The sequence below is a fragment of the Rattus norvegicus genome, chromosome 4, assembly GCF_021556685.1.
Source record: "Rattus norvegicus strain SHRSP/BbbUtx chromosome 4, alternate assembly SHRSP_T2T, whole genome shotgun sequence".
NCBI classification, from domain to species: domain Eukaryota; kingdom Metazoa; phylum Chordata; class Mammalia; order Rodentia; family Muridae; genus Rattus; species Rattus norvegicus.
In genome coordinates, this window is record NC_141537.1 from 12,576,865 (window position 1) to 12,592,317 (window position 15,453).

The following is a 15,453-nucleotide window of genomic DNA, read 5'->3' on the forward strand; positions in this document are numbered from 1 at the left end:
TGGGTCCTAGAGAACAAGCTCAAGCTTGTCAGCTGGGCAGCCACCGAGTCATCTCCCAGCCCTGTGCAATGTCACTTCTAACACAAATGTACTAAACTAAATGGTACTGTTACTTTTTACTTCTCAACTGAGATTCTTTTAGAAGGTTTAAATAACAGATTATGTCAAATTTATGAGGCTATGTCATACAGGAAATACAAGCAAAGCTAGAAATTAAAAAGCAGTGTTCTAGATGTCAGAAGTCAAAACAGTGACTATGGGAAATAGGAACATGAAAAAATAAAAAGAGGCAATGTAAACAAAAGAAGAGAGATAAAGATTAGAGAACAAAATAGGCTGAGTAGAAAAGTGGAGGTTGGGTAAGGTGACAGAAATAGACAATAGTCATAGTACGAGAGTCACTTCAAGCCAAATACCTAAAATAATCCAAATACGGGGTTGGGGATTTAGCTTAGTGGTAGAGCGCTTGCCTACCAAGCGCAAGGCCCTGGGTTCAGTCCCCAGCTCCGAAAAAAAGAAAAAAGAAAAAAAAAATCCAAATACTGTGCCTTCAAGAGTGTGTAGGTAGCTATAAAAAATAAAAACAACGCAACAAAAACCCCTAGGGCTATCTGCATGAATACCAAATAGTGATAACCATTTATTATATGTTAATCTGAGTAACTAGATCAAAAAAAAAGCCAAATGTTAATTATGCATTCAATAAAAATATAGCTACATAGAAATGTATCACATTTAGAGATCTTTTATGTAAGTGATTACAATAAAAATGGATATTTTCAAATAGAAGGCAGAGAATACATCTCCAAAGTCATTTACTTTTGTAAATTTGCCTCCTCAATAAATTTACCAGTTATTACTTTTTTAAATTTTTTTACCAGTTATTACTTAAATAACACAGGTAATGAGAATGTATTTCTAAATTTTAAAAGTACCACAGCATGTTATTATTAAAATTATTTATAATATTCTATTTTAAGAAAACCAAATTTCACATTCTAAATTAATTTCCTACTTATTGACAGAGATAAATGAAACTTTTTGAAACACACACATTTCTATCAATGACACTTAGAGGCTAATCATTTAATCCAATTTATGGAACAATTTACAAACAAAAAAATTTACAGTTGGCTCTCAGTTGCAGTTTAATTCACATTTGAATATGAATTTATAAAGCCATGCTACATCAAATCAGATAATGAAGCTATGCTCTAAGGACCAGGACCAGGAAATTTTGGGAAGCCATAAAATTTCTTGCCTTCTACAAGGTGCTCCCCATCCTATTCAGGGAATGCACTTATTAACTTTAAGCTGAAATCCTATTGTTCCATCTGCATTCATACAGAGAGAGAGAGACAGAGACAGACAGACAGACAGACAGACAGACAGAGGGAGAAGGAGAGGGAGAACAGAAAGTGGGGAGGAAGGGAAGAAATCCCACTTTCTCTCTCTTTCTCTCTTTTTTTTTTCTTTTTTTCGGAGCTGGGGACCGAACCCAGGGCCTTGCGCTTCCTAGGCAAGCGCTCTACCACTGAGCTAAATCCCCAACCCCCCACTTTCAGTCTTAATCACGTTCTCTAAAGGAGACTGAGCATTCTTGGTGGTAGGAGAGGAGAGACTGATTTTGGTTCAAGAAGACTCCAGAGTGCTGTAAGGTTCAAGCCAAAGTTTGTGAGAAAATAAGATCAAACACTGATTAGGATCCTATAGTATAGTTCAAGACTAATTATTGGCTAATTCATATGTAATTAAGGGATTTCTAATAAACTATAAGGCACTTCTTTTACTTTTTAAAAAATGTATTTATTTCGTGTGTGTGTGTGTGTGTGTGTGTGTGTGTGTGTGTGTGTGTGTGTGTGTGTGTCCTGGAGATGGACCTACACATCGTTTTGAGCTGCCCCATGTGGGTGCTAGGGGTTGAATTTGTGTCCTTTCCAAGACTAGTTTGTTACTGCTGAGACATCTCTCTAGCTCTAAAATACCTTTTTTTAAATAAGGGAGGCAGACATCCTACCTAAAAAAGTAATTCATTCCTTCAAAAAATGACCTAACTAGCATTTCCAAATTAATAACCGAAGGTTAAAAGCATTTAAGCAGCATGAACTAGTGGTGTGAAGTATTACCTGCATTTGTCACAGCAGATCATGTAGCCGTCATCGTGTGTAAAGCCACATATGCACCGGGTCACGTCAGTGCCGTAGCTCCCATCTTCAGACGTGCTGATTGTAGTAGCACTGGAAGTCTCGTCAAAGTGAGGAGTGGTGAATATGCCTACTTCGTTTTTGCTAATGAGACCTGATGGAGGCGGGGATGCTGGAGGTGTTGGAGGAGGACGAGCACCATAATTATGGTCCTAAATAACAGAACAGACAACAGCACAAGACACACATTTCAATGACATAAACTAGGTAAGTTAAATACAATCTGAATACTTAATAACATAGTTGGTCCGTTTCTTCCTTAATACTGTTAAAATAATGACATAAGACTAATAATTAAATCACGGGGTAAGTTAATGTCATTTTCTAGTAGATGAAAGTCACCTTCTTCACATCACATGACATTTCTTCTCCCCCACCACAGCAGAGACTACATTTCCTGTGTTCACAGTTTCACTTTCAAGAACAGAGCAAGTCTATGATGTGAAATAAGGGTAAAAAGCCCAGGAATAGAAAAGTTAAAGAACAGCAAAGACTGGGCTGGAGAGATGGCTCAGCAGGCAAACTTGCTCGCCACAGAACCCAGCAGCCGGAGTTCAGTATCTGGACCCATGTGAGGGAAGAAGAGAACCCACTTGACCTCTATACACGAATCACAGTACACACCCTATCCTCCTGACAAATGTAGTTAAATAGCAAACAAAATAGTACTGTAAAATATAAAATATGGGATTTCATTTCTGGTAATTTTTATTCTCATCTAAATAATCTCTCAGAACTGTACTTTTCTAGTACTCACAAATGTATCTACCAGTACTGCAACTCTCTGAATCAAAATATACAGGACCCTCAATAAGAAATAAATTAAGGGCTGGAGAGATGGCTCAGTGGTTAAGAGCACTGACTGCTCTTCCAGAGGTCCTGAGTTCAAACCCCAGCAACCACATGGTGGCTCACAACCATCTGTAATGGGATCTGATGCCCTTGTCAGGTATGTCTGAAGACAGTGACAGTGTATTTACATACAATGTAAGTGCAGTGTACTTACAAAAAATAAATAAATAAATCTTTAAAAAAAAAGAAATTAAGGGAATAAGTTTTTATATCCTCTTAGCTGTAAAACAGGGGTGAAAAGTTCAAGAGTTTGTTTTAAAGATTAAATGAGCTATTATACATTATATAGACATATATGTTTTATATATGTTATATATGTAATATATATATGTAATATATATATATTTTTTTCAACATAAAGTGATACATAACAGTAAGCCGGACCCAAAGAGACAGCTCAACAGTTAGGAAGGAGCATATGCTGCTCTTCCAGAGAACCAGTTTAGGTTCTTAGAACCACACCAGGCTGCTCATGACCACTAACTCCAGCTACAGAGACCCCAGCGCCTCCTTAAGCAGATGCGCTACACACCCACGTGCAGGCACACTGTAATTAAAAATGCTAACAACAGCCAAGTGTGTGCCTCTCCCAACTCTGCGGAGGCAAAGGCGGGCCGATCTCTGAGTCTGAGGTTATCCTGGTCTACACAGCTAGTTCCAGGGCTATACAGAGACCCTGTCCCAAAAAAACAAAAAACAAACAGAAAAGGATAAAATAAACCTTTAGAAAAAAATAGCTACATACTTTACTAATTACTATATAATTTAGAATTAATAGTAAATAGTACATACAATGTAACCTTATCCATAATCTTTTCATTAAGGTTAAAAATATACCAAAATAGAACAACTTAAAAAAAATAACTAAAGACTTTCACAGAATTTTATTCCCTTAACAGCATAGTTAGGTTAAAGTATAAACTGTACACTTAATTACACAGAAAATATGAACCAGCTGTGCTTTTTAAATATGAAGCACATACTACACACGTCTACTTTCAACTCCCAGCTTTACAGAAGGCCTTCTGAACAGACAGTTAACACTTACCGCATAGGGCAAACCAATGTAGCTGTGTGAATGATGGGAGCTGCTGGTATATAACTGGTGGGGATAACTGTTGGATTTCTCAACTACCACAGGGCTAGCTTCTACGGATTCTGGTCTAGGGGAAAGAAGGTCCATCAATTAGAATTCCATTCATTTTTCTGTTTTAAACTATTAAATTCATTTAATTACTTAATCTATTAAAATTGGTCAAGTGCTTATACTAAAATATTGTTACAACAAATACAATGTCTATTTACAGTACATGCACAGCTTGTGAGTAGATTCATCCTATGCAGATTGTGTCAAAAATATCCTCATGCCAAGTTCAGTCACAGTTGCCTATCATTTAGAAAGTGTCCAGTGCTGGGGATGATGGTGTGTATGCTGTATTCATAGCGCTGTGGAAAGCTGAGGACGGTGAATCAAGAGTTCAGGATCAGCATGGGCTACAAGTGAAAAAATGGTTAAAAAAAAAACCCTCAAAATTACTAGAGACGAAGCTTTATGCCATCTACCCAGTGTCATTAAGAAATATGCAAAGGGGTGGCCAGAGTAGCAGAAATGGTTTTAAGCAAAATTAAAGATGGATGGAGTCTATGCAGACTCTGGCTTGAATGTTAAGTATGCATTTCAATGGTCAAGATAATATGTGTTGCCTGTGTTGGGGCAGAACAGACTCTGGGAAATGTCAGTAAATTAAAGAAAAGGGAGCCTACATTGAACCAGATTTAAACCTGAAAAAATGCAAGCAGCTGCCTGTAATGAGTAGCTCTTAAGTCTGGCCTATTGAGAGTTAAGTGACAGTGATGATCCAACTGCTAATGGTACAGAGAGCAGCAACCCCCCAATGTTGCAGCTTTGAAAGCTCCTTGCCCTAGCATTTTACCTATATAACATTCCCCAACTTCACTCATACCGACATCCCTCAGCCCAGCCTAATTTTGTCTAATGGCTACTGATCAGAATAATGGTAGAACAGTCAAAGTCAATTCTCTCCTCTTCAAATCCAGGACACATCTGTTTCTGTGCCTTTATCCCAATCTTCATCCTACTTCCTACCCATAGCCTTCCCTGAATTGGTCCTGAGACCAGTAGGATAAAACCAACTTTTACAGTTAATACTTTCTTAGCCTACCTTCACACAGGCTCAAGTTAGTGCCAATGGATGATGTCATAAGACCCAGTGTCCAGAATGAGACTGCTGAGTCATGCAGTCAGTTACAATCTCCAATACATTCAGGACACTCTGAAAACTAGTATCTGTTAAATTTGTTTCATAGTTTCAAAATTAGAACATGTTTATGTAAGAAATTTAAATACAAAAGTACTTATAAACACAAAATATTGTCTTTCTCCATTACCATGTCAACAATTACTTCATGTAGTCCTTTCTAATATTAATGTTATAAACACATCTATACATTTAAAAAACTAAGAATATATTATATTTACTTAAATATATATCTTACTCTTATAATAACTGCTTATTTGCTTCAGGTTTCTTTTTTAATAATTTTCATTTTATGTGCACTGGTATTTTGCTTGCATGTAGGTGTGAGGGTTTTGGACAGAGTCCCTGGAACTGGAGTTACTGACAGTTGTGAGCTGCCGTGTGTATATTGGGCTTGAACACAGGACCTCTGGAAGGACACCCAGTGCTCTTAACCACTGAGCCAGCTCTCCAGCCTCTAGCCTTAGGTCTCTGACTATTAAGATGACAGGAATGACCCACCATGCTTGTCCCCTCCTTCTGTGGGGGTGGGCAATAATCTCATGTAGTACAAGCTAGAATTCACTACCGAGCTAAGCCTAGCCCTGACCTCCTAATCCTCCAGCCTCTGCTTCCTAAATACTGAGATTACAGGCATATACCATCATGCCTGCCTAAACTGGAAAAAAAGTTGAATCTTAGCAATGATCCTACAATACCATCATTAAAGCTCTATGAAGGAAGTGTGGCTTAAGTAGAAGACTCACTCTTGAGTGTATAATCAAATTACACTGTTACTGCAGGATGTGGGCAAAGCTGGCAATGAGGAATAGCTAATGAAATAAAATCAAGTTTCCATGTAAATGCAGGTAAGTTCAAGTACATGAAACAGTCAAGTATTTTTCAGAATATCACAATTCAAATATGGCTGCAATAATGACAAGAAAGAAAGGTTATGTTAGAAAACAGAAGGTTTTAAGCAGATCTCTGTGTTGAATATTTGTACTTACAAGTGATTTTTAAAATAATTGTCCTCTGACTTCTACAGACGCATGATGGCATTGGAGCCCAGGCACATACACAAGCAAACAATAAGTGAATGTACTAAAAAAAATTATTTAAACAAACTAACAACAAAACAGGGCTAGTAAGGTCATGGATCTTGGAAGGGAACATATAACCACCACTTTACTAAGCCAGCATAATCCCTAACTACTTTCTAAATATTTGTCCTTATACCAAAGATGAGTGTAGTCCTCACCCCCTATCAATGAAACTTTCCTATGCAATAGACAGAGATCATTACAGAAAAGCACAAGCAATCGCATGCAGAGCTATGGAGCCCAGTGCAATGGACACATCTACAAACCTTCCCCAAGCAAGGCTGGGGGACACTGAGGGCGAGTACACGGAAAGACTGTAAGAGCCAGAGGGTCACAGTTCTCTAAGACAGCATTTCCAAGTAATGTCAGTGCTACAACCATGAAGTCTTACCAAGATTAATACTTAAATATGAGCTGAATGAGACAACATGCCAGAGTTGATAGAGGAAAGACCAAAGGGCTTCAACAAACAACTATAGGCAACCAAGGAATGCTGAGAGCAACTGATTTTTCAATGCCAAAAGGTCAGCCCTGAAAAAATATATATACAAATATCATTATATATACACTGAGTGGGTTCTATTTATATACTTAAAAATAAGCGTGCATGCGTGTGTGTGTGTGTTTACACAAATATCTATTAACAGAAAGAGGCCATGAATTCAAGAGAGTAAGAGATGGGGTATGTGGGAGGCTGTAGAAAGTGAAAATGGAAAAGGCAAATGATCTAATTATTTTATAATAGAAAAAAATTAAAAAATGTTTTTTAAAGTATTTAATTTATCCAACTTGAAGGGGGAGGGAGTGCTTGCTTCCAAGAGAATAGAGTTTGGTTCCCAACACCCACATCGGGTGGCTTCAAAGCACCTTTAACTCTAGCTCGAGAGGGACCTGATGCCCTCCTCTGTCTTCAGCAGGGCAGTGCACTCATGAGTACACAACCCTGCACCCATGGTTTTAAAACTCACATGAGTAAAATAAGCCAGGCACAAAAAAATAAACATTTTATGATTATAAGAAGGACCTAGAATAGGCAGAGACAGACACCAAATAGAATTTATAAGGTGCTGGGAATAAATAAAGGGAAGAAAAATTATTATTTAATGAAGTTTTTGTTTAGGGAGAGGCAAAACATTTAGAAATTGGTGACTGCTCCTCAATATTCTGAATGCACTTAATGACACTTGAAACTATACACCTAAAGGTAGATTTTTAAAAACACACTTTATTTTTATCATAATAGGAAATAAAGGCAAAAGTGGAGAACTTAGCCACATGACCAGGCAGTCTAGGGCTGGGGTTGCCGGTCAGTGACACATGACATGGTTGGCATAAGTGAGGCCCTAGAGTCAACCCACCTCCTTCCCCCAAATGAGAAGATTAGGCAGTAGATTTAATGTGACAGTGGCACTGTTAAAAGAAAAAGCCCAATTGTATGGAAAATATGCAAGGTTCCAAGAATTTGTATAGATCTACATTTGCACACGTGACCAAGGAACTGTAGAAATGAAAGATAAATAAAATGACACAAAATCAGGATGTTTGCCCGGAAACCAGGAAAGGGAATAACACTTGAAATGTATATAAGAAATACTCAAGTTAATATATATATATATATATATATATATATAAAATCTCTAAAAAAAAATGACACAAAATCAAGGGTTAACACAGTTAAGTCATACAGGCTTACCTCTCTCTGACTCTTGAGATGGGAGTGGGGTCTGGAAAAGGTGCACAAACTTTGCTAAGTCAAACTTTGGTAAGCAAAGTTACATATAACAGTGTGTGGTGAGGCCAGTTTGCATCTGGCCTTAGAAGAGTTTCAGGGTGTGGCTTCCTTTCTCTCAGATGGCTTAGAGACTGAAAGTAGCCCTGTCTTGATCTAAAACTGGTGATAATGGACTCCTGCTACAATGCTTTCACCAGGCTATCATGAAGATGAGGTGCTGAGTCCTAGTGGTATGGACTGAGGGTAGTGACACTAGACCTGTCTCTGTTCCTAGTGTTGTTCAGATGCTACCCAGGAGATAGTTAAAGACCAGAGTCCCATATCAGCTCTTTACAAATTAAGTAATCTGTTCTAAATGTTACAAACTCTCAAGTTGTAACCCTTCTACTAAGGCACTAGTTATCATACCACATAACAGCTTTGGGTCTCAATTTTCACATCTGTAAAAGGATGTCCTAAACGTGTGTGGGTAATTTAACTACATCTGTTTGTGTGTCGAGCATGCCTGGTACCTGAGGCCAGAAGAGACCCCTGGAACTAGAGTTATTTAAAGTTGTGAGCTGTAAAATCAGTGAAGGTATCTAAGTTAGGTCCTCTGAAAGAGCAGCCGGTGCTCTTAATTACTAAGCTGTCTTCCAGCCACAACACATTTAATAACAAAAATTACAACAGCCTAGATCTTTTAAATTGTTCCAGATTTCTTCCCATTAAACTACACTGTTCCCACCATTCCTATAAAATTTACTAGTGTGTTAATTCTACCTATGATATAGTGATTTAAGTAATAATTAATAATTTAAGTACTCTTAAGTTATTAAATAGTAATAGGTTTACCATCAGTTTTAAGCCAACTGATGTGGGTGCTGGAAACCAAACTCTGGTCCTCCAGAAGATCGGCAAGCACTTTTTTCTACACTCTGTGCTCAAGTTGGATAAGAGAAGAGAACTAGTCCCTGTAAGTTATCATCTGACCTCTATACCAATGCTGTGGCATGTGTGTATCCATACATGTGTACACTTGAAAGTGTAAGAAAAAAATGTAAAGAATCAGAAAACAGTTAAGTACTGATGGAAAGTGGATAAAATTTACTGTCAACATTTGAGTGTAGGCACAAGCACCTTAAATTATACATATTAAACTCAGAGCATCCAGGCACCAACAAATTAATACATTCTGTCAGCAGGTGGCTGTAGTGATACTGAAATGTCACAGACTACAGTAAAGCAAGCAAACAAAACAAAAAACAAAAAACAAAAAGAAATTTGAGTCTCAAATTTGGAGAAAGTTTTACCTCCCCAAATTTCAAACTTCTTTATTTTGCAAATGAGACAACTTATAAAGTAACTACTGGCTGTAAGAGCTGCCCACTGTGTGTTAGGTGACTGAAAAGGAAGGAAGAACCCAGCCAGCCTGATTTAGTGTTCTTACTCATATTATTCAGTTTTGACAGAATTACTGGACACAGGATAAGGAATCCTCCTCCAGTATAATCTTTTCAAATAAAATTTATTTTTATTATTTTTAATTGTGTGTGTGTGTGTGTGTGTGTGTGTGTCTGTCTGTCTGTCTGTCTGTCTGTCTGTCTTGTGACAGGATTTTCTACAGGCCAGAAGTATCAGATCCCCTGGAACTGGTGTTACAAGCAGTTGGGAACCACTGGTGTGGCTACTGGTGACCAATCTCGAGTTCTCTATAAGAACAGAGTGTGCTTTGTAACTGCTAAGCCATCTCTCCAGCCCAGTATTTCATTTCTAAGTCATCTTTTCAAACTTTCATTTCATTAGGGAAAAAAAAAGTAACAGCTTATTATGAGTTCTAACAAGCAGCACAGAAAAAAATTAATAATAGTAATTAGAAGACACAATATTAATCACCAAGTTTCCAGTCTCTGGAGGAACAGTAGCTCTTCTTTTTGTAAACACCAGGAGGGAAACAATGGGACTCTTCTTCCCACTTGCACCTCTTCCTACATCCTAGCTCCAGGAGCACTTCCTTTCTGCGCTTTTATTTTGATCTATTTGCTCATGTAATGAATACATGGTTGAGATGGCTGGAGTAACAGAGATAAGTATAGAAAGAACACAAGACATCCTATTATAAAATACAGTGGGCTAGAGAGATGGCTTAGCAGTTACTAGCACTTGCTGTTTCTCTAGATGCCTCAAGTTCAGTTCCCAGCACCCATGTCAGGTGATTCAAAATCATGTCTAACTCCTGCTCCAAAGCTTCAGATGTTTTTGCTATCCACAGGCAAGTTCCATCCTGTGCAAATACCCACATGCAAGCACAAACACCTACATAGAATTAGAAGAAAAATATTTTAAAAATAAATAAAATGCTGGGCAGTGGTGGCCTGGGCCTTAATCCCAGCCCTTGGGATGAAGAGTCAGATGGATCTCTGAATTTGAAGCTAACTTGGTCCACAGAAAGCCAGAGCTACACAGAGGGAACCCTGCCCCCAAAACCAAAAACAAGCAAATAAAATGAAATTGTAATAAAACTCCGAAAACTTCTCTATTTTGTTCAACTCTCTGTCTTGTTATAAGACAAAAAAACTACTCCATAATTTTTTTAAGATTTATTTATGTATATGAGTACACTGTAGCTATTTTCAGACCCATGAGAAGAGGGCATCGGATCCCATTACAGACTGTTGTGAGCCACCATGTGGTTGCTGGGAATTGACCTCAGGGCCTCTGAGCCATCTCTCCAGCCCTATTCAGTAATTTATTACACTAAATATACCACTGCTAGAACAGAAGCCCCTTTAGAAGCCCTATATACACACATCATATCTCAAAGCACAACACCGACATTACATAAGTCACTGCTTTACCATTACTAACAGTGCTGTGACACGAAAAGCCTAAAAACACGTGCATCACCAGGAGCTTCGGCCACCACTTGTTTGCTCTGCCTTTGGTTTCTTCAATCTGTAACAAAAGGTTTTAATCTCCCATCTTAACTTTCATGCACAAAGGATTAGAATAGACCATTACAGCTTCCCTAAGTAGCCTCTTCTCTTCTTTTCTCCTCCGATATCTCTATCTTACTTGTCTAAGAGTTGATTTATTTATTAGTACAGTAGTCACTAGACACACGTGCAAATGAGCACGGGAAGTATGGCTCTTTTGAATTGGGATGTGTTGTAAGAACAAAATCCATAAGAGCTCAAAAACAGGATAATAAAAGGAATATCTCAATACTAGTTTTACATTACATGTCAAAATAATATTTTAGATATATTAAGAAAAAATATAACAAATATATGAATATTTAGAAGCCAACGAATTCTTATCAGGTATTTGGTATATATCTTTGATCTAGGAACTCAGTTCAACGCTCACCTTGTCTATCTACATAGCAAGTACTCAGAACAACAAAAGTTACATGAAGAAACCCTTGCCTCAAACAAAGAAAGGAAAAAAAACAAAAAAACAGGCTGGAGAGATGGCTCAGTGGTTAAGAGAGATGGCTCTGCTCTTCCAGATGTCCCAGTTACCACAGGGTGACTCACAACTGTCTATCCTGGGATCTGATGCCCTCTTCTGGCACACAGGTGTATACACAGATAGAGCACTCATTTACATAAAATGAATAAATACATCTTTAAAAAAGTTAAGAAAGAAAGTGATGTTATACATGTGACTCACATTAAGTTTCTATTTAACAGTTCTGGTCTGATGTTGTGACTTCCCAACAAAACAGAATATTTTCAACAATAGGTTACATTTTATATTTCACCTTTGTAACCACAGTCTCTAAGAAAATTTTTCACACGGATTGTGAATACATGGGATACTTGTAATAATTGAGTCTACGCTGCCTCTTGAGTTCTATAAAATTATCCTATCTGCACTTACAAGCATACAGCTAGTTAAAGAACTAAGTGGGAATCACGGCTTCTTAGTTTAAAAAATTATTGCTAATCAGGTTTTTGAAAATTGTTACTTATACCTAGTTACATTTTTCCTTAAATACAGTATTACTTTTTCTATTTATAAAATCTGGATCAAGAGTTATATCAAGAAACAGCAAGAAAGCCAAGACTGTCACTATGTCCACTGTGACTGTTAACAAGCCCCGAGTAGCTGGCTTCAATTTTGTTTCTAGTCACCAAAATCTAAGTATTGCTTTCATTAATATCAGTATTATGTACAGTAAAAAGTTATGCTGGAGCTGAACAGAATGGTTCAGCAGTGAAAAGCACTTACTGGACAAAGTTTTGTTTCACAGTATTCATACGGAGGTTCATGAAGCCTCTAAGTCCAGTTTAAAATCTTATCCCCACTTCTGATATCCCAAGGTTCATGCAAGCATACGATGTCATATAAGCACACAAGCAGACACACATAAAATCATTTTTACAAAAAGGTGTAGGACTTTGGTTTCTTTAGATTTTGTTTTTTTGAGCTAGTGTCTCCCTATGGGACCCTGACTGGCCTGGAACTATGTACATTAAGTTGGCCTTGACTTTATAGAAATACTCTCACCCCTAACTTCCTGAGTGCTGAGTTCTAACAGGCATGTGTCACGATACCCAGGTTTTAAGTGACTTTATGAAAAAAATGACTTTATTTAAATGTGATCACAAAATAAGTACTTTTTAAAAACAAGCTCATCAAACAAAATCTTATTGTAGTAGATATCTCTAATAGATCAACAGTCTATCCTGACTAATCAATTATTCTTAAAGTGTTATAAAATTATATTTAGTCCAAAGGCTGAAGAAGAGCCAACTTTTAAGCAATGGAATAGAATATAAGAAGTAAAATACAAGAAAAACAAAAAAAGATGACAATTTTTTTCTAAGAACAGTGTTGACAGGATAACAAATACATAACAAAAAAAAACTTAATGGAATAACACTTGTTTGAAAGATCTTGGGATGTTACAGGGAATGGAGATACAAGAGTTTATAAAACCATTTATTTTCAGAATTTGACTGGCAGAATAACTATGCCTAATGTAACAAACCTTTGGCCTCATAAAATTTGATCTATTATTAATTCTTTAAGCAGTGAGTACTTTCTATATTTAAGTTTATTAGTGGATTGTATTTTAGCAATCTAATCTTTCTTAAAATAAAACATAATTTAAAATTCTATATCTACTACATGGGTATAATAAAAAAAAGTAAAAATAAAATCAGTTCATAGGCAGTTATTAAACACATGTTCAGGAAAGTAGAATCCCAAACACATTTCCTTGACCTTGCTTTTTCTTCTGAGACAATGTTTAGCTATGTAGCCCAGGTTGGACCAGGCAATTATTCTGAGTACCAAGTAGCTTAGGGCTGCAGACATGCATCCACATTACCCACCAGCATCTAGCATCTTACACAGTTATACTTTGGTCTTTTGAAAGTGAATTGAAAATGAAGGCAGCAACATGGTAGTTATTTTTTTAAATATCAAATTAGGAAAACAATATAAAAATGCTTCTGTGAAACAGGAAATAAATGTTACCTGTCTTTTCAAGTCTCAAGGTCTTATGTAAAAAAGGAGAGTTTAAAAGTTTGAAGTAAACCACAAAAATTCTGGTGATTTTCAAAAAAAAAAAAAAGAAAAAAGATACCATTTATACTATGTTTTTGGGGGTTTTTTTGTTGTTTTTTTTTCCTTTTCTTTTTTTTCGGAGCTGGGGACCGAACCCAGTGGCTCTGCCACTGAGCTAAATCCCCAACCCCACTATGTTTCTTTACTCAGGGAAAATTATGCCTAAGGATATATACTTTCAGGCAACACAAAAGAAAAACTATTTTCTTGAAAATGGGGAAGTTCTGCAAGTGGAAAATACAAAAAACATATTCCCAAAAGACAGAATTTTGGAACAAAGGTTATTTATTAAAAGCAATCTTAAAGGAATGTTGCCCTTTTAATTTCTGATGTCTTAGCCAAAAATGCAAAACGACATATGCAAATAAACACTATTTAGATGTGACGACTGCATGAAATACTTTGCCTTCCCCTATCTAAAATACCTGTTTTAAATACTTACTCTGAGCCTGCAGCCATTTCCAAGTAGGATGTTTCTGTTGTATCAACCCCCAATGGGATCGCTATGCTCATGACGTTCGCCTCTGGTAAATCCGATTACTATGGAGTCCTATGCATTGGTATCCAAAATACTGGGGCATGCCAGCCACAGTGCTCATTGCAAACATCTAAGTGCATCCACAAACCCTGTTTAAAGAAATGGAAACAAAAGAGTTAAGAGGCATCTAACCAGCAAGGCACAGCAGCAACCAGTTATACAGAAACAATGGTAAATAAATAAGGCAAGAAAGCCTTCTTTCTTAAGGTCCTAATACAAATGCAAACGTGCTCACAGAGCAGCTGTTTATTTCCTCCTGGAATCATGCTGCATGCTTGTGATCAAAAGAGAAGTTTCTAGAAGTACAGCTCAGCTCAGAATGTATGCTTGGTATGCTTGAGGGCCTGGGTTCAAGTCCAGCACATTAAGGAAGGAAAGAAAACAAGAATGTTCTCAATCTACCGATCTTAGGGAATGAAACTAGAATGTCAGAAGGGTTACTACGGCACACTAGCTAGTGAATGGCTGGCGAACATTGTTTATTTTCAAAGTCAAAATGGAATTTCTTATAGTACAAGTATCCAAAAACAAGTTTTTTTGGTTGTGATCTAACAATATATTTACAAATTGAGCATTATGCACCAAATTAACTTTCTATATGAGTAGTTTATTAATCTTCAAAATTCCAACAAAGGAAGCTTGGGCATGATGGCACACACTTTTAATCCCAGCACTCAGGAAGCAGAGGCAGGCATATCTCTGTGAGTTCAAGGCCAGCCTGGTCTATATAGGAAGTTCTAGGTCAGCCAGAGTTACATAACTTACAGAACTGTCTCAAAAAAACAAAAAACAAAAAAAAACAAAAAAAAAAACAAACCCCAAAGGTGTCTTCATTTTACCTGTAAGGCACAAAACTAAACAACCTATGAAGACTAGGTTACTAGTAAAAAGAAAAACAGTGACTTTAAAAACTACAAATTTACAAGAACAAGTAAAAAATTCTGGGCTTCAACGTCAATTTTCTGATCTAACTTCACTCCTCTGTACTTGTTATATGTATTATTTATGAACTATCTACTCAAAGTCTATCCAATACTGACATAATTCAAGTTAACAACAAAGCAAACAACCCTATACTATAGAAGAGCAGTTAGGTTTCTGCATCCTTGTTCTTAGACCTGAAAAACAGGATGAGTATGTCCTCAGATAGTAGTTCCTACATTTCCCTTTAATTTTTCCAAAGAACCTTCAGCATACCTACTCTAAT

General features: G+C 37.0%; 1 protein-coding gene across 25 annotated transcripts in view; it reads right to left on the bottom strand.

The window, feature by feature from the left end:
* Kmt2e (lysine methyltransferase 2E) overlaps positions 1-15,453 on the bottom strand; it is a 68,962-nt gene that overhangs the window by 38,525 nt on the left and 14,984 nt on the right. For 19 of the 25 annotated variants that reach the window (XR_015685519.1, XR_015685518.1, XR_015685516.1 and 16 more), the window contains 3 exon segments: positions 14,151-14,335; positions 4,105-4,219; positions 2,127-2,356 (listed from right to left, as the gene is read on the bottom strand). Coding sequence is in view for 20 of the 25 variants with exons in the window: in NM_001100851.2 (NP_001094321.2) it covers positions 2,127-2,356; positions 4,105-4,219; positions 14,151-14,221 (416 nt within the window). In the remaining 5 variants the exon portion in view is untranslated. 25 annotated transcript variants of the gene reach the window in all.